General features: G+C 38.1%; 1 protein-coding gene across 2 annotated transcripts; it reads left to right on the top strand.

The window, feature by feature from the left end:
• The first annotated feature begins 15,201 nt into the window (after positions 1-15,201).
• LOC127160974 (uncharacterized) lies at positions 15,202-18,327 on the top strand. Of its 2 annotated transcripts, XM_051103617.1 has the most exons (8): positions 15,202-15,301; positions 15,387-15,501; positions 15,604-15,678; positions 15,815-16,027; positions 16,142-16,401; positions 17,285-17,341; positions 17,627-17,683; positions 17,741-18,327. In XM_051103617.1, exons 1-8 carry the CDS (start codon positions 15,226-15,228, stop codon positions 17,782-17,784), a joined length of 897 nt encoding a protein of 298 aa, XP_050959574.1. In that variant the 5' UTR covers positions 15,202-15,225; the 3' UTR covers positions 17,785-18,327. The 2 variants fall into 2 exon arrangements, with proteins under 2 accessions (XP_050959574.1, XP_050959576.1); XM_051103619.1 differs by lacking the exons at positions 16,142-16,401; positions 17,285-17,341; positions 17,627-17,683 and adding an exon at positions 17,140-17,284.
• The last annotated feature ends 601 nt before the right edge of the window (positions 18,328-18,928 follow it).

The following is an 18,928-nucleotide window of genomic DNA, read 5'->3' as shown; positions in this document are numbered from 1 at the left end:
GCAGAGTTGTTTTGACCCTAATCAAACACACTCTGAAGTAACAGCATTTTCCCTCTTTTCTATTTGGCTTTAACTTTCAACTTTACAAGATATACCTGTAATAAATTTTGTTTCTGACTTAAAAAAAACACTTTTGATACACTAATGTCCTATTGCCTTGTTTATTTTGTTACATACTTTTTTTGCACTGCTGAATTCATATCAATTTTGACTGACTCAAGGTTACAAATTAAATGTATTAAGTTTTTAAACAGTCTTCCCCCCTGCATGTTACATAGTTTTTTGGCACATGACATTTACACCTACCTGTCAAATGAGACCAAAATCTAAACTATGGAAGTCCAGATATGGTGATGCAACAGAACAATGACAAAATCATTCACGAAAATAAATTCGGCTGCAATGGACAGGATGCAGCCCATGCTGTTTAACTTCCGCTTTATTGACTATTTAAGGCGAACTAGTAAGAGTCTTGAAGACATTCTCTCTGACACAAGAAGTGAGTGTTGAAGATCAGGTGTGGCAATAGAGACACAAAGAATCCTCATGAGGAGTTTGGCTATCGTGGTGGTTCTGGCAGCTGTGATCTGGACTAGAACAGGTGAAGAGCTTTATAATGTTTGTATATTATTCTATCTGCAGGAACAATGCAGAATATTGAGGTTTACTTGGACTTTCTACTTTAGCGCAACAAAAGATTGATTCATACTGTACTAAAGTCTCCACATCAGAGGTGACCGATCCCATCATCAGTTTCAGGACGCAAAAAAAAGTTTTCAATGTGTGAAGGCCGTCATGTAAGAATCACAATTCCTCTATAGAGAAAACATGTCATGATTAGAGATCAACAACATCTTTTGTTACATTTCTGTTTTCAACCTTTTTATTCTTTTTGACAGCTTTGAGACGGAAAAGGATGAGTTCTGCAGTGACTGGAGACAACTGTAATAAATTTCGCTTTTGCCAACCTAGGGACGCCAATTAATGTAGTGAATTTAACCCTAACCCTAACCCAACCTAGGGAGGTGAAATAGGGTAGTAATGGGTACTCATATCACAGCTGACGTTATGATTCTTGGATCACGTCAATTAATGTGTGGTTATGAGTACATCACATAAGAAAGATTGGTGGGATCTCTAACTTGTAGAACCTCTACTGTATTATCAACACAAGGAACACACAAGTTGTAATAAAATAAATTTTATTAACCAAAGATAGACAAGAGTAATTAACAACTACTAAATGAATATCATGAATGAAACAGGAATAAAGTGCATAAGATGCATAAAATGCAATTGATTATGTTGGGAGTTGCTATATCAGAGCTACGTTATCTGTAAAGATAAACTGTTGCTACTCTGAAACAAATAAGGTGAATAACCTTATTATGCATCAAACAAATATGTGTAAGATTTGTTATCAACTGCAATCAGCTATATAATTTCTAATGTAAATTAGAAGATCATATACTGATAATATACAACAAAGCCAAGGTCTCTGGAAGAGGTTTGGAAGTGATATTTACGATCGCTGCGGTTGAGTGAGCAGTCCGGTGGCGGCGTCTTCTTCCCCTGGTTGCGCTAGTGGCAGTACAGTGGGGAAAGGAGCAGGAATCCGTTTTGACAGCCTTGACGATGAAGCGCTGTAGGATGCTGGTCTCCTGGAGCACCAAGGGTCCTAAGATCTGGAACACGCAGATGTGGCCCTGGAGAAGGTGCTGAAGGTCCTTAGCTTGGAACACGCAAGCAAAAGTACCTGAAGTGAAGGTTTGTTCGCCGGAGCTTAACCTTGTTGCAAATGTCTGTGTGTCTTCTGCCTCTCTGGGCTAGAGATTCAGAACTTGGTCAATCCGCTTTGTCTCTCTAGGATGGAGACTCAGGATGGTGCATCAGTTGTTGTCTCGCTGGACGAAGACTCTGAATGTAAACTATCTCTTTCCTCGCAGGCTAGAGGCTCAGAATGTGGTCGTATCTGTTGCTGCCTCAATAGCTGGAGACTTGGACTTGGTATCTGTTGTTTTCTCACCTTTGCAGGCCGGAGACTCAGAACGAAGACTGATCTGTTGCTGCCTTTCCTGTAGCAGGCCACAGACTCAGAACGTTAGTGTTTCTGTTAACGTCCCCTGGACGTGCCGGAGACTCAGAACGGGGTGTTTCTGTTGTGTCTTTCCCCTACAGGACTCAGACTCAGAACGTTGGTTGTCCTGTTGCAGTCTCTTCCTTAAACGGATGGCAGACTCGTGTGTTTCTTCGACCGGCCAGAGACTCAGAACTTTGGTGCTCTGTTTGTGTCTCTTAGACATGCCGGAGATTCAGAACGGGGGTTTCTTTTGGAAGGGTACCTTTATCCCTTTCCAAAGAGGAGGAGATTGCAATTTGGCGCTTCTCCATTTCCATGCTGTGATTGGCTGGTTCCATCAGAGTGGGGGGGGACATGTGGTGGCCCACCCTTCTTTCCTCCTGTGGAATTTATTGGCATAGTCCAAACACAAAGCTAGAAAAGTGTCACTAAAGTTTTACCGGTGCATTTCTCACTTCTCAAACCATAACCAGAATGCATTTGGCAATGTTACGAACACATTAAGTCCAAACATGATTGGAAAAGATTGAACTGTCATGCATGCATTCATTTGTCCATTAACAGCTAAGTTTGTGTAAGATGTTGCACTACACATTGCTGTCACAAGGAATACTTATTTCTCTGAATAAGTATAAGATGTGTGTGTTGTAGTGTGCATCAGTTTTAAGGTTTGAAAACCTAGTTATGAATGGATTTGGATGGATCTTCATGATCTCTTTTACCCACTGCTGCTGCATCTGGAGGTCCTAAGGAATTTTTATGGTCGGTCACAGGCCAAACCCTTAGGAATCAGTCTCGAGGAGGGTGAAGGGCACAAACTGCATTTTGACCAATAGGAAATTCTGTCCTTCCCGGGCTTTGCACCAAAGGTGGTCTTCTTGTGCTCTAAGAGGTGTCTGGCTGTTGTCCTGGCATCTTTATCTGATGCCGTTGGACAGTCTGTTTATGTTAGTTCACCAAGATCCAATCAAAATGTAGCAAACCTATGTCCAGTATTGTGGTCAGGGAGGGCTCCTGCCATAAACTGGGCCCTGGAATGTGCTGTCCACTACACAACCATTCTACAGTTTTTGAAAGATAAACCCCAGAAGTACAATGAAATATAAAAGAATTAGTAACAACATAAAAGGCTTATAAAGTGTATTGTGATGCATTTAGAATAGTATTCTTGTATTCATGTTTCTTGTTTGTTTGCTTGCTTTTTGCAGTGGAGCTCAAAAAGACCTGACTTCCACACCACCAACTATTATCAACTATTCATGACCAAACTCGTGAAGGACAATCTATCCAAGCAACTGACAGCTCATCAACTATTTGTGACCAAACTCGTGTGGGAGAATCTACCCAAGCAACTGACAGATCATCTGTCAAGAAAGTCTAAAAATAAACTCATGAGAACTCATTTCTAAGTACTTAAACTAGATTTAAAGTTTTAGAGATTTTGCTGTTGTATTTTGAACATTTTTGTAAATGTATTCATATTTAAATTGAATATTTAAAATATGTGATGTTGTCAAATACATATTGGGCAATGTGACAATGACAGTTCTTAATCTATTCAGAAACTAAATTACAGTGAAACTGTTCTATAACATTTGTGGTTTAAATATAATATTTTGTATTTCACATTAAAATATATTTCAGTTAATGTACTGATGTCATTGACTCATATGTCAAGAAGTCTGAGGGAATTTTAAACTGCTTTGTATGAGAACAAAAAAATGGATTTATTTTCTATATGATGATGCAAATGAACAGCTGTAATCTGAAAATACAATGTACATGTACATTTCATCCATTAACAAATGTAACGCTCTGTAGCATGAATAAATTGATACAGTATAAACTCAAGCACTGGCATTGAGAAAGTCTTTTTTGATTTTTCATGTTTCTTTTTTCCACATTTTCATGTATATTATATATAATTATGCCTTTTGAGAAAGAAAGCACAGATTATTTGGGTTGATAATAGCTAATGCCCCTCTTTGGCGGGCATGGCGATGCCTCTTTCTAGCCATTGTTGGTTGCCCAAGGCTCCCCTCCATGGAGGGCTAGCCTTGGTGCTCGCCTCAGCTACAGGCTGAACGTACTAGAGCACTTTATCTCACATGAGTTGATTCCAACTCATTTTTCTAAGAACGACTCGACTCCCCCTCGATGTTGGATCTTGTTCTAATACCCCCTTCTGGATGCTCATCTCAGGATACGGTAGTGCTATAGTCATAGAATCAGCAACCTAGGTCATTAGACCTCTTCTCTGCCCTTGTGATGTCTCTCCTGACATGAGATAAGCAGGGCTGTGCTCCCCTTGCTAATGCGGGGTCATTATGCAAGCCGCTTTTGGACAGAAGGGGTAGGTCCTCCTCTCTATAGTAGGTTAGGTACCTACCCTACAGCTGCTGTGCTTTACATGGCTGTCACATTGGAAAAGTCAACCACTTGCTGTCGCCCAATGTGTCTCTGCTTGTCACATTAGTGTGTATGAAAGTTGTACTACCCCATTTGGGTATTCAAGGCCTTCTGGAGCTTTATAGTATCGGCAGACCTCGTTTCTGCCCTTGTATCTCTCCTGTTAGGAGATGAGCATGGTAATGCTCTTTCTAATAGGGTCATTTTCAGCACACCGTTCTTGGGCAGAACGTAAGATCCTCCCCTCTGTTGGCTAGGTATCTACCCTGTGGGTGCTAAATGCTCGCCTTGGTTACTAAAGACTGAGCGTTTGTTACAATCTCATAGGATAAATCGGCTACTTGTTGCTGCTGATGTGTTTCGCCTTTTGCTACTTTGTGCAGAGGCTGCACTGACCCATTAGAGCTTTATAGGCCTTGGTCTCCTGGAAGCTTTCCGTGCCCCAGTGATGTCTCTCCTGACATTGCATGAGCCTGACAAATGCTCCCCTCACTGAGGGTCTTCTGTGAGCATGTCACTCTTGATTGGAGCTCATAGGTTCCTCTATGCCGAGAGAAGGGCCTCCGCTCCCTATGGCTCTGGCTATTCCAGGTGGTAGCCCCTGGTGGGATGATGTTAAGTCAGCCTTCTTTGCTTCTCTCAAAGATGAGGGTCTCTTGTGAGCATGCTGTTCCCTGTGAGCAACCAGATTCCTCTTCTCCTAGAGAATTTTATTTCCTCTGCTCCGGGGCATTCCCATTCAGGCCGCTCAATATTGAGCTTTGTAGTGCTCCCCTTTTTTACAGAAGGGTCGCTTTGAGCACGATTGGGCCCTGAGGGCTCAGAACCTCCCTTTTTGGGATTTGTGTTCTCTGCTTCCCAGAGCCTCTTCTTGAATGCAATTTCAGTGTCCAGGCTTGCCAGGCACATTCTAAAATCCACGTTGTGGTAAGAACGCACACTAGCTTCTTGTGTTCTTTCTAAAATCCTGTATGGTGGGGATCATGCGTTTAACTTCGTACCCTTTCTTGAGATGTTTGGCCCCGGAACCCTGGGTCAAACTCGACTTATGTATCGCTTTGATACTTCTGAACGGGGTACTGATGGACCTACCAGACCAGCTCCTCGAGCGAGGTCACACAAGCAGTAGGTGAACCCCCTGTTGACAAACCTAGAATACTAGTCTAGAATACTTTCTAGACTATAGGCTATATCCCTTCTGATTCCAAGTCTGAGCTCTGCCCTAGGGTCAGGCATCTGTTAGTCCTGTCCTTACAGGTAAGTTCAAGGTATGCAGCTCAGGCATTTGGCTGAAGGAATTAAGTCACTGACAGCCGCCTGGACGTCTTTTGGGGCAGCTCCCTCTACTTGGGTGGAGCTGGTACTTAGTGCTTGCCTTTTTTGTCTGGCTTGCACTCCCCTCAGCATGGCAACATGGGTGTAACCGTTCCCCATAGCAACCTCTAGAGGATGCAGTTTGAAGTTCTCTCAGAAGGGAACGTCTCAGGTTACGTATGTAACCCTGGTTCCCTGATAAGGGAATGAGACACTGCGTCCTTTAGTCTCATCGCCATCCTTCGGAGAGTGTCAGACGAAGAAGCGGATGTTGTGTTCAACCGGCGTCCTTTTGTACTATGTGGTCGCGCTGGTATGACGCACTGGCAACGACGAGTTGAGCCTGGCAGTGACGTCATAGGCTGTCGCCGCCCAGTACTGTGTAGTTTTTGTATGTAAGCTTCAGACATGGGTCGCAAAGAAGATGTTCCCCATAGCGACCTCTAGAGGACGCAGTGTCTGAATGCTTTGATGATTGCTTGATGCAATGGTTTCAAAAGGGTGGTGGTAGGTTTGTGACGCATTACATTTCCATCTGACTGCTACTGTACTGTACATCTCTTAAAAGACCTCCACATAATAGTTTACCCACATAATCAACGCCATCTAACTGACCAACACCAAAATACCTTTGATTTGGACACCAAGAGCTATGGCCTGGACTTCTAGATTAATCACTGTTGCGGTTCTGATCACCCTCATGGGATGTTTCATTGGTGCACAGGCTAGCTGTAAGTCACTAAACATGCAGCGTATGATACTTCAATATCAAAATCAATCTCACTGTCTTTTGATAGGCCGCCGATAATGAGAAACCTTAGGAAAAGACCTAAATTTGCAGGATCTCATAGTGCTGTGATCATGAATTTGACTGTTTGTCACATGGGGTCTGCAGGCTACTCTTACTGGTTAGAAATGTAAAGGAAGTGAATATCCTGTCGTGAAAAATATCATATAAAAAAACCTAAGTCCAGACACCACGTTCAAAACAGAACCTAACCTGCAAGCATCTTAATCTTGTGGTTATCTGAATATTTTGCACCAACATCATGCAGCTCTGCTGGAAATTAGCTCTGATGATGATGGTTCTTGTTTGTGTTACTGCACAGCAAAGCAAATGTAAGTTTATATGATGCCTTTTTAACTTTTTTTTATAGTCAGACTTTGCATTTTAGATTCATTTAATTCACACCAACATGTTGACTAGTGTTGATGTTTAAAGGCATAATCTACCCAGAATGCACATTTGGTTATCATTACTCATCCTCATCAGGCTTGTGCACAATTCAGAATTTCAGAATTGGCCGCCATTCAATTCATGAGTTGGAATTTGAATTGAATTGACTCCGCCCCACAGGAAGTTGAATTTGAATTGGAGTTGGAATGACAGGAAGTGGAATTAAATTCATGGCAATTCAAAGACATTCCATACAGTAATACAACAGAAACAATGTGTTGAATCTCACATACAATTACATTAATTTTGTAATTTAATAGCATAATTTCATTACACATAACTAGTCACTCCTCAACCCTGCATACATTTTGTTCCAACATATAGATAATGATCAAATTCTTTAAATAAATTACTCCCTCAATGTTTGATTATTTTTGTTCAAAATGTTATTTTCATTTCAAAGTAATCAAATAACACAAAGTCGTTGTAAATGCAGATGTCATTTATAGAATATGTAATAAAATCATATCTGACATATATTGTAAAGCTTCATTGTTAAACACTTTGAATTTGTATTGAATTGCAATTCTGCTTCCTTTAATTCAAATTCGAATTGTAATTCTAGATCTAGATCAAGAAGAATTGAATTAGAATTTAGGAGTCATTCTAAATTCAATTCTGAATTGTGCACAAGCCTGATCCTCATGTGATTCCTAATAATCTGTATGACTTCATGTCTTAGTTAATGGTTTATTAATAGCGAGAACTGTGCCTTAAAATAAAGTGTGACCAATTTTATTTATGAATGATTTTCTGTCTGCTTGCAGTGACCTCTCATGATCCTAAAAGGCCACTGCTGCACAAAGGAGATGCTCACGGATAAATAACCATTGACAAGATTCACAAGTTGTTACTGCCTTCGAGAAACATGCAATGTTTTGCAGCTGTAGCGTAAGTCATTCAAGCAATATTTAAAGAATCAACTGAAATCTATTTGTCTAAAAGCATTTTATTTTGTCAATATATGCGGTCTAAATGCATTTCACCCTTTCGTCTTTACAGGTTAACTGATATATACAATGAGATGCACTGCATCGATCCTGAAGCTCCATGGCTTCAAAAAAGGATAAAACGTCAACAAAAGGTTAGAATTCACATATTATGATCAGCGCTGACAGCCTAGCGGTTAGTGCATTGACATATAGTGCAACAGCACCTCTGGTGACCTGAGTTTGAGTCCCGACTTGTGGTCCTTTGCCAATCCCATTCCCAACTCTCCACCCCATGCTTTCCTGTCAATCTCTACTGTACTGTTCTCTTGTTTAAAAAGCATGAAAAAAGGCAAACAAGAAAATGTACATACTATTCATTTAAAAAAAAATCTGAGGAGTGATTAACATAAAAGAGCCGAACTTCATAGAAATATGACAATTTCTGAAGGCATTTGTGACTCTGGACCACAAAACTAGTCATAATTTAACCTGAATGCTGAATAAATAAGCTTTTCATTGATGTATGGTTTTAGGATAGGACAATATTTAGCTGAGATACAACTATTAAAAAAATGTGAAATCTGAAATCTGAGGCTGCAAAAAAAATCTAAATATTTAGAAAATCACCTTTAAAGTTGTCCAAGTAATTAGCAATGGATATTACTAATCAAAAATTAAGTTTTGATATAATTACGGTAGGATATTTGCAAAATGTCTTCATGAAACATGATCTTTACTGAATATCCTAATGATTTTTGGCATAAAAGAAAAATCGATCATTTTGACCCATACAATGTACAGTATTGCTGGCTATTGCTACAAATATACAGTATCAGTGCTACTTATGACTGGTTTTGTGGTCCAGGGTCACATATCAAGTACAGAGACACTTTCTAACCTGTTTTTTTTTTTTTATTATTATTTGACTTCAACAGAACATGTTCAGATTATACTAAATCTTAAAACACACACATGGGGACTGAACAACCGTGAACTTCACCCAGAATTTGGCCTTCACCTGCCACACCAGCAAGACTTCTTTTCTATTACTTTCCATCAGACAAGCTACGCTGTAATACACATTTCTGCTCTAAACTATGCATCATCTTCCTCCAGACTAATAACAGTCAGACAAGTCTAAGAATTTGCCTATTAGAAATGTTTAGTCTGAAGCTGTGAGAACTGTTCTCAGACAAGTCTGTCTTGTAAGCAATTAGCGCGATGTTGACTGAATTCATAAATTGATTAGACAGAAATAAAGAAATGAATAAATAAAAATACAAAACCACAAAGATGGCTGTTTTGATCTTTCATTCAAAAAAATTCACCAAAAAAAATCTAACCTTCCATTGAAGTAAAACAACTGAAAGGAGGGGATCTCATTATGAAATACAGTGCTGCTTCAAAGAATTTTCGATATTTCTGCATAAATATAACCAAAAACATCATCAGATTTTCACACAGTCCTGAAAGTAGACAGAGAAAATCCAATCAAATAAAAAGAGACAAAAATGTATACTTAGTCATTTATTAATTATGAAAAAGGATCTAGTGTGAGTGGCAAAACTATGTGAATCTTTGCTCTTAGTATCTGGTGTGACCCCCTTTTCCAGCAATAACTGTAGCAAAGTATTTCTTGTAACTGCTGATCAGTCTTGCGCAACAGCGTGTAGGAATTTTAGCCCGTTCCTCAGTACAGAACCACTTCAGCTGTGAAGTTGGTGGGTTTCTTCCTATGAACTGCTTGCTTCAGGTCCTTACACAACATTTCAGTTGGAAGGTCTGGACTTTGACCCAGACGTTCCAAAATATTAACTTTGTTTTTCTTTAACCATTTTTTTGTAGAACTACTTGGGTGCTTGGGGTCGTTGTCTTGCTACTTGACCAACTTTCTCTTGAAATTTAGTTCTCAGACAGATGTTCTGACATTTTCTTTTAGAATATGCTGGTATCATTCAGAATTAATTGTTCCATCGATGGAAACAGGCCCAGATGCAGCAAAACAGGCCCAAACCATACTACCACCACCATGTTTTACAGATGGAATAAGGATCTTATGCTGGAATGCAGTGTTTTTCTTTATCCAAACATGCTTCTTATTTAACCCAAAAAAGTTCTATTTTGATCTCATCCGTCCATAAAACATTCCTCCAATAGCCTTCAGGCTTGTCCACATGATCTGTAGCAAACTGCAGATAAGCAGCAATGTTCATTTTGGAGAGCAGTGGCTTTCTCTTTGCAACTCTGTCATGCACACCATAGTTGTTCAGTATTTTCCTGATGATGGACTCATAAAATTTAATATCAGCCAATGTGTGAAAGGCCTTTAGTTGCTTAGAAGTTACCCAGGGGTCATTTGCAACCTTATTGCACGTTTTGCTTTTAGAGTGATCTTTGTTGGTCAGCCACTCTTGGGGAAGGAAACTGTGGTCTTGAATTTCCTCCATTTCTACTCAATCTGTCTGACTATGAATTTGTGGAGTCCAAAGTCTTTAGAGAGTTTGGAGAGTTCTCCTTTTTCAGCCTGATGAGCAACAGCAACTCTGAGATCTTCTGAAATCCCCAGAGATCTCCTTTGTTCGTGCCATGATTCACTTCCACAAACGTGATTAGACTTTGATAAATCACCGTTTTTAAATAAAACAGGGCACTCACATGTAATGGTCATCCCATTCATTGAAAACACCTCTGAATATAGACTCTAATTTCACTTTTAAATTAACTGTTAATCCTAGAGATTCACATACTTTTGCCACTCACAGATATGCAATATTGGATAATTTTCCAGAATAAATGAATGAAAAGTATATATTTTTATCTTGTTTGTTTAATTGGGTTGTCTTTGTCAACTTTCAGGATTTGCATAAAAATCTGATGATCTTTTGGGTTATGTTTATGCAGAAATATAGAAAACCCTAAAAGGCTGTGCAACTCATGGTGGCCACAATTATTGGCTGAACCTCCATTTACCAATATAACAGCATGGAGCCATCTTCTAATGCCTGATGGGTTTGGAGAACACCTGACAAGAGCTTGAAGACCATTATTCCATACAGAACCTCTCTAGGTCCATGTTGGTGCCTTTTCTCTTCAGTTCACCCCACTCATTTTCTCTATGGTTCAGGTAAGGGGACTGGGATGGCCCTGGCAGAACCTTCATATTGTGCTCAGTGACCCATTTTGGTGTTGATTTTGATGTTTGCTTTTGGTTCATTGTCCTGATAGAACATCCAACCAATGCAAGATAACATCCATTTGCCAAGATAACAGCTCTGATTCATCTGCTTTAATGCCTGATGGGTTTGGAGAACATCTAACATGAGTTTGGAGACCATTCTTCCATACAGAACCTCTCTAGGTCCATGTTTTTCTCATTTTCTGTATGGTTCAGGTAAGGGGCCTGGGATGGCCATAGCAGAACCATCATTTTGTGCCAGGTGACCCATTTTTGTGCTGATTTTGATGTTTGTTTTTGGTTCAGTGCCCTTACAGAAGATCTAGCCAATGCTTGAAACCCTCCCATCAATGTATGGTGGTGTTAACATGATGATTATTATTGATTGATTGAGGCTTTTTAACTCCAAAACTCAACTAAAGCTGCAGTTCTTAGTGTGTGATCTTTGGAGAGTCTTTGGCCACTCAAAGTATCCTCCTCATCGTGCATTAGGATGATATAAATGTATCCTACGTGCAGATCTGTAACATCTCCAGTTGACTGGAACATCTTAATTATTGCCCTGAAGGTGAAAATGGGGATTTTCAACACTATAGCTGCAAGCACCACCTCAACATCCAAACTCCCCATTAAGATCCTTCGAGTGTCCATCAGGTTGCAAAATGAAAGTCTTCCATGTGTAAAGGTCACCATGTAAGATTCACAGTTCCTTTCTTTTTTTACAGCCACTTTCTATTTAGTGAAACTCAACAATCTTTTGTTGCACATCAGAACCATATTATCTGCTCTTACTCGTTGTGGTGGATGATTATAGTACTTTGGCTTTTATATGACCTCATATTAATACTCCCATGAAACAGGAAGTCATGGCTAAACAATTTGATGTTCATAATCATCCTGGTGTGCTAATCTGTGGAACACACAAAAAAAGATATTTTGAACAAGGAAAAAAAATATTGAGAACGGTCAGACTTTTTAAAATCATTTTTGTGTATGTAAAAAAAAATTACATATTTTTCCTTTTTGGGGGGTGAACTACTATTTGTTCTGTCTATATCTCGTTCATTTTATTAAAATATATTTTAATATATTCATTTAGTTTTAAATATTCATTTTGAAGTATAACAGACTTCCAGTAGTGGATGTGTTCCAATCTGTCAGTCAATTGTGGTGGATGATTATAGTATTTTGGCTTTTATATTACCTCATATTAATACTCCCATGGAACAGGAAGTCATGGCTAAACAATTTGATGTTCATAGTCATCCTGGTGTGCTAATCTGTGGAACACAAAAAAAATATTTTAAATATTCATTTTGAATTATAATAGACTTCCAGTAGCGGATGTGTTCCAAAAATTCAGCAGTTTTTGAAGTACGATGAAACATAAAAGAATTAGTAACAACATAAAAGGCTTATAAAGTGTATTGTGATGCATTTAGAATAGTATTCTTGTATTCACATTTTTTGTTTGTTTGTTTGCTTGCTTTTTGCAGCTGAGCTCAAAAAGACCAGACCTCCACACCACCACCAACATCAACTATTACTGACTAAACTCGTGTGGGAGAATCTACCCAAGCAACTCACAGCTCATCAGTCAAGAATGTCTAAAAATAAACTCATAATGAGAAAATATTTCTAAGCGCTTAAACTAGATTTAAAGTTTTAGAGATTTTGCTGTTGTATTTTAAACATTTTTGGAACAATTTGACAATGACAGTTCTTAATCTATTCAGAAACTGAATTACAGTGAAACTGTTCTATAACATTTGTGGTTTAAATATTATATTTTATATTTCACATTGAAATATATTTCACTCAATGTACTGATGTCATTAACTCATATGTCAGAAAGTCTGAGTGAATTTTAAACTGATTTGTATGAGAACAAAACTGGATTTTTTTTTCTATTTGATGATGCAAATGAACTGCTGCAATCTGAAAATACAAATAAACTCTGATCAGCATCTACTGGTTTTGCTTGCAGCTGACGTTTCTGAATGTGTGTAAGAAGTCCTTCCTCAGACATGAAGCTAGTTTGTTCTTTTCTTTGTGGCTGGTTGCTGGCTATGCAATATTTATTGTAATTTGTACTATTAATTATGTACATTTCATCCATTAACAAATGTAACGCTTTGTAGCATGAATAAATTGATACAGTATAAACTTGAGCGCTGATGTTGAGAAAGTCCTTTTTGATTTTTCGTCTTTTTTTTTCTCTTGATTTTGATTTTGTCTCTTTTTTCCACATATTCATGTATATTAGACTTCTCAGCTATATTAGATATTAAAAACACAATAGCTGAATGCTTGAACACTTGGGACTTTTATGTCCCAGTGGTTGATATTTATTAACAGATTTCTTTTTTTTTCTCATATGAAGGTGAAATTAAACCTGTCTTAATTATATTTAATTATGTCCTCATTTATAAATTACCCTTTTTTGAATGTCTTTTATGTATACACTCAATGAAAAGTCTGTAAAATAGGGTCCAAACACTTATAAATATGAGACATTTTTCGGTATTGATTTTTAACAGGTATTTCTCCCACATTCTGAATTAAGCAGTGCAGTGTGTTGTGTTTTAGTGTTAAAGAAAATGTCCATAAACATTAAATTAACAGCACGTTTTCCAATTTTCTACTGTTTTTTTTTTCTTATAATGTATAATGTTGTAACGCCCCGCCAGCAGAGGAAGCCCTTGCCCATGTACTGTCTGTTACTGCTCCCTCTGCTGCTTCTTTGGTGACTTCCTGTTTGGCAGCCATTTAAGGAGGGTTAGGCCAAACAAGAAGTTGTGAAGTATTGTTTTGACTGTGTGGACTCTACCAAGCATTTTCCCTGTTTTCATTGCCTTGTTTCATGGTCATTTGTATTTTTCATAGTCATAGTTTTTGCCTTGTTTCATTGCCTTGTTTATTTTGTTGCTCTGGACTACTCTCTTGGATTTTGACCTTTTACATGTTTTGTGGATTATGCTTTTGTCTTGCCCTGGATGTTACAGTTTGCTGATGTCTGACCCTGCCTGTCTTGACCACAATCTGTACAATAAAGCTCACACTCAGATCTATCCACGCTTCTGACGAGTCACGATACAGATGTTTTGTGTGTGTTTAAAAAAATGACATATTTTTCATTTTTTGGGGTGAACTACTATTTGTTCTGTCTATATCCCATTCATTTTATTACAATATATTTTGATATATTAATTTAGTTCAGGGGTCCCTGCAGAGTTTATCCCCAACCCTAGTCAAACACACCTAATCAAGGTCTTACTAGGTATACTTGAAACTTCAGGTTTGCAGGTGTATTGAGGAAAGTTGGAGGTAAACTCTACAGGACACCAGCCCTCCAGGAACAAGTTTGGTGACCCCTGATTTATTTTTATATATCCATTTTTTAAATAAAATAGACATCCAGTAGTGGATGTGTTCCAATCTGTCAGTAAAGGATGCGGTCATGATAACAAACTGAAACAGCATCTTTAATTTCAGAAGAATATGACAGTATGGAGCATGTGAGTGTGACAATATTATGAAATGGAAAAACTTGTCCCAGCTAGTAAAACTCCCCAACAAACCTCTTAGGCAAAGTAACAGTAGGATGTTCGCTCTTCATTCCTGTTTTGCTTTAACTGGTCAACTTTACACGATACACCTGTAATAAATTTATGTTTCTGACTTTTCTGTTACAAAAAAAAAAAAAAAAAAAAAACACTATTGATACACTAATGTCCTATCACCATACATATTTAAAAAAAATAAAGTACTTTTTCAGCATACACTGAATTCATATTAATTAAATGACTGACAGCAAGATTAGAAATTAAATGTAAGAAGTTTTTAAACAGAAATTTCCCCAACTGCATCTCAAATGAGATCACTCCAAATCTAAACTACATGGAAGTCCAGATATAGTGATGACGAAATCATCAACAAAAATAAATTCAGCCGCAATGGACAGGATGCAGGCCATGCAGTTTAACTTCCGCTTTATTGACTATATAAAGGAGAACTAGTAAGAGTCTCGAAGACATTCTCTCTGACACTAGAAGTGAGTGTTTAAGATCAACAGAAAATGGAGATACAAAGGATCCTCATGAGGAGTTTGGCTGTTGCAGTGGTTCTGGCAGCTGTGACCTGGACTACAACAGGTGAAGTGTTTTATAATGTTTGTATATTATTCTATCTGATGGAACAATGCAGAATATTGAGGTTTACTTGATTCTTCTATTTTAGCGGAATATATCAAGGTGAATTCATGCTGTACTAAAGTCTCCAAAGCAGAGGTGACCGATCCCATCATCAGTTTCAAGATGAAAGAAGAAAGTCTTCCATGTGTGAAGGCCGTCATGTAAGAATCACAATTCCTCTATAGAGAAAACATGTCATGATTAGAGATCAACAACATCTTTTGTTACATTTCTGTTTTCAACCTTTTCATTCTCTTTGACAGCTTTGAGACTAAACGGGGGTACTTCTGCAGTGACTGGAGACAACCATGGGTGCAGAAGAAAGTTAAGCAGTTTTTGTACGTTAAACCCAGCTAGTATGGTGAAACATAACAGAATTAGTAACAACATAAAAGGCTTATGAAGTGTATTGTGATGCATTTAGAATAGTATTCTTGTTTTCACGTTTTTTGTTTGTTTTCTTGCTTTTTGCAGCAGAGCTCATAGAAATAAACCCCTGAGTTCCACACCACCACCAACATCAACTATTAGTGACCAAACTCGTGAAGGACAGTCTACCCAAGCAACTGCCAGCCCAACGACTATTAGCGACCAAACTCGTGAAGGACAATCTACCCAAGCAACTGCCAGCCCAACGACTATTAGCGACCAAACTCGTGAAGGACAATCTACCCAAGCAACTGACAGGTTATCAACTATTAGTGACCAAACCCGTGAAGGTAAAACTACCCAAGCAACTGACAGGTTATCAACTATTAGTGACCAAACCCGTGAAGGTAAAACTACCCAAGCAACTGACAGCTCAACAACTATTAGTGACCAAACTCGTGAAGGACAATCTACCCAAGCAACTGACAGGTTATCAACTATTAGTGACCAAACTCGTGAAGGACAATCTACCCAAGCAACTGACAGGTTATCAACTATTAGTGACCAAACTCGTGAAGGACAATCTACCCAAGCAACTGCCAGCTCATCAACTATTAGTGACCAAACTCGTGAAGGTGAAACTACCCAAGCAACTGACAAGTTATCAACTATTAGTGACCAAACTCGTGAAAGTGAAACTACCCAAGCAACTGACAGTTATCAACTATTAGTGACCAAACTCGTGAAGGGAAACTACCCAAGCAACTGACAGGTTATCAACTATTAGTGACCAAACTGAACAAACTACCCAATCAACTATTAGTGACCAAACTCGTGAAGGTGAAACTACCCAAGCAACTGACAAGTTATCAACTATTAGTGACCAAACTCGTGAAGGTGAAACTACCCAAGCAACTGACAGGTTATCAACTATTAGTGACCAAACTCAAGCAACTGAAGGACAATTAGTGACCTACCCAGGCAACTGACAGGTTATCAACTATTAGTGACCAAACTCGTGAAGGACAATCTACCCAAGCAACTGACAGGTTATCAACTATTAGTGACCAAACTCGTGAAGGACAATCTACCCAAGCAACTGACAGGTTATCAACTATTAGTGACCAAACCCGTGAAGGTAAAACTACCCAAGCAACTGACAGGTTATCAACTATTAGTGACCAAACTCGTGAAGGACAATCTACCCAAGCAACTGACAGGTTATCAACTATTAGTGACCAAACTCGTGAAGGACAAACTACCCAAGCAACTGACAGGTTATCAACAAATTAGTTGAAGACGTGAAAACTACCCAAGCAACAAACTATTAGTGACCAAACTCGTGAAGGACAATCTACCCAAGCAACTGACAGGTTATCAACTATTAGTGACCAAACTCGTGAAGGACAATCTACCCAAGCAACTGACAGGTTATCAACTATTAGTGACCAAACTCGTGAAGGACAATCTACCCAAGCAACTGACAGCTCATCAACTATTAGTGACCAAACTCGTGAAGTGAAACTACCCAAGCAACTGACAGCTTATCAACTATTAGTGACCAAACTCGTGAAGGTGAAACTACCCAAGCAACTGACAAGTTATCAACTATTAGTGACCAAACTCGTGAAGGTGAAACTACCCAAGCAACTGACAGGTTATCAACTATTAGTGACCAAACTCGTGAAGGTGAAACTACCCAAGCAACTGACAGGTTATCAACTATTAGTGACCAAACTCGTGAAGGTGAAACTACCCAAGCAACTGACAAGTTATCAACTATTAGTGACCAATCGTGAAGGTGAAAAACTACCCAAGCAACTGACAAGTTATCAACTATTAGTGACCAAACTCGTGAAGGTGAAACTACCCAAGCAACTGACAGGTTATCAACTATTAGTGACCAAACTCGTGAAGGTGAAACTACCCAAGCAACTGACAAGTTATCAACTATTAGTGACCAAACTCGTGAAGGTGAAACTACCCAAGCAACTGACAAGTTATCAACTATTAGTGACCAAACCCGTGAAGGTGAAACTACCCAAGCAACTGACAGATCAGTGAAGAATGTCTAAAAATAAACTCATAATGAGAAAACATTTCTAAGCGCTTAAATTAAATTTAAAGTTTTAAAGATTGTGCTGTTGTATTTTGAACATTTTTGTAAATGTATTCATATTTAAATGGAATATTTAAAAAAAAATTATGTTGTCAAATACATATTGGGCAATTTGACAATGACCGTTCTTAATCTATTCAGAAACTAAATTACAGTGAAACTGTTCTGTAACAATTGTGGTTTAAATATAATATTTTGTATTTCACATTGAAATATAGTTCAATTAATGTACTGATGTCATTAACTCATATGTCAAGAAGTCTGAGTAAATTTTAAACTGATTTGTATGAGAACAAAACTGGAATTTTTTTCTATTTGATGATGCAATTGAACTGCTGCAATCTGAAACTACAAATAAACTCTGATCAGCATTTACTGGTTTTGCTTGTGGTTGACGCTTCTGAATGTGTGCAAGAGGTCCTTCCTCAGACATGAAGCTAGTTTATTCTCTTTTTTTGTGGTTGGTTGCTGGCTATGCAATATTTATTGTAATTTGTACTGTTGATTACGTACATTTCATCCATTAACAGATGTAACACTCTGTAGCATGAATAAATTGATACTGTATAAACTTGAGCACTGATGTTGAGAAAGGCCTTTTTGATTTTTCCTCTTTTTTTCCTCTTGATTTTGATTTTGTCTTTTTTTTTCCCACATATTCATGTATATTAGACTTCTCAGCTATATTAGATATTAAAAACACAATAGCTGAACGTTCCTTCAACATCACACAACACATGGGACTTTTATGTCCCACTGGTTGATTTTTACTAACAGATTTCTTTTTTTTTTTCTCATATGAAGGTGATATTCAGCCTGTCTTAAAATATGTAATTATGCCCTCATTTATAAATTATCCTTTTTTGAATGTCCTTTATGTATAAATTCAATGAAAAGTCTGTAAAATAGGGTCCAAACACTTATAAATATGAGAAATTTTTCCATATTGATTTTTGCACAGGTGTTTCCCCCACATTCTAAATTACGCTTTGCAGTGTGTTGTGTTTTAGCGTTAAAGAAAATGTCCATAAACATTAAATTAACAGTACGTTTTCCAATTTTCTACTGTTTTTTTTTCTTATAATGTATTTTTACTATAA

The sequence above is a fragment of the Labeo rohita genome, unplaced genomic scaffold (assembly GCF_022985175.1).
Source record: "Labeo rohita strain BAU-BD-2019 unplaced genomic scaffold, IGBB_LRoh.1.0 scaffold_512, whole genome shotgun sequence".
In the NCBI taxonomy this organism is placed as follows: Eukaryota; Metazoa; Chordata; class Actinopteri; order Cypriniformes; family Cyprinidae; genus Labeo; species Labeo rohita.
Note: the sequence above shows the minus strand (reverse complement) of the source record. Positions and strands in the feature narration are given on the sequence as shown.

Excerpts from the sequence above, each read along its gene's own strand:
- LOC127160974 (XM_051103617.1), top strand. The coding sequence starts at position 15,226 with ATGGAGATACAAAGGATCCTCATGAGGAGTTTGGCTGTTGCAGTGGTT. Across the intron at positions 15,502-15,603 it reads CCATGTGTGAAGGCCGTCAT|CTTTGAGACTAAACGGGGGT; the intron begins GTAAGAATCACA and ends TCTCTTTGACAG. Across the intron at positions 17,684-17,740 it reads TAGTGACCAAACTCGTGAAG|GTGAAACTACCCAAGCAACT; the intron begins GTGAAACTACCC and ends AAACCCGTGAAG.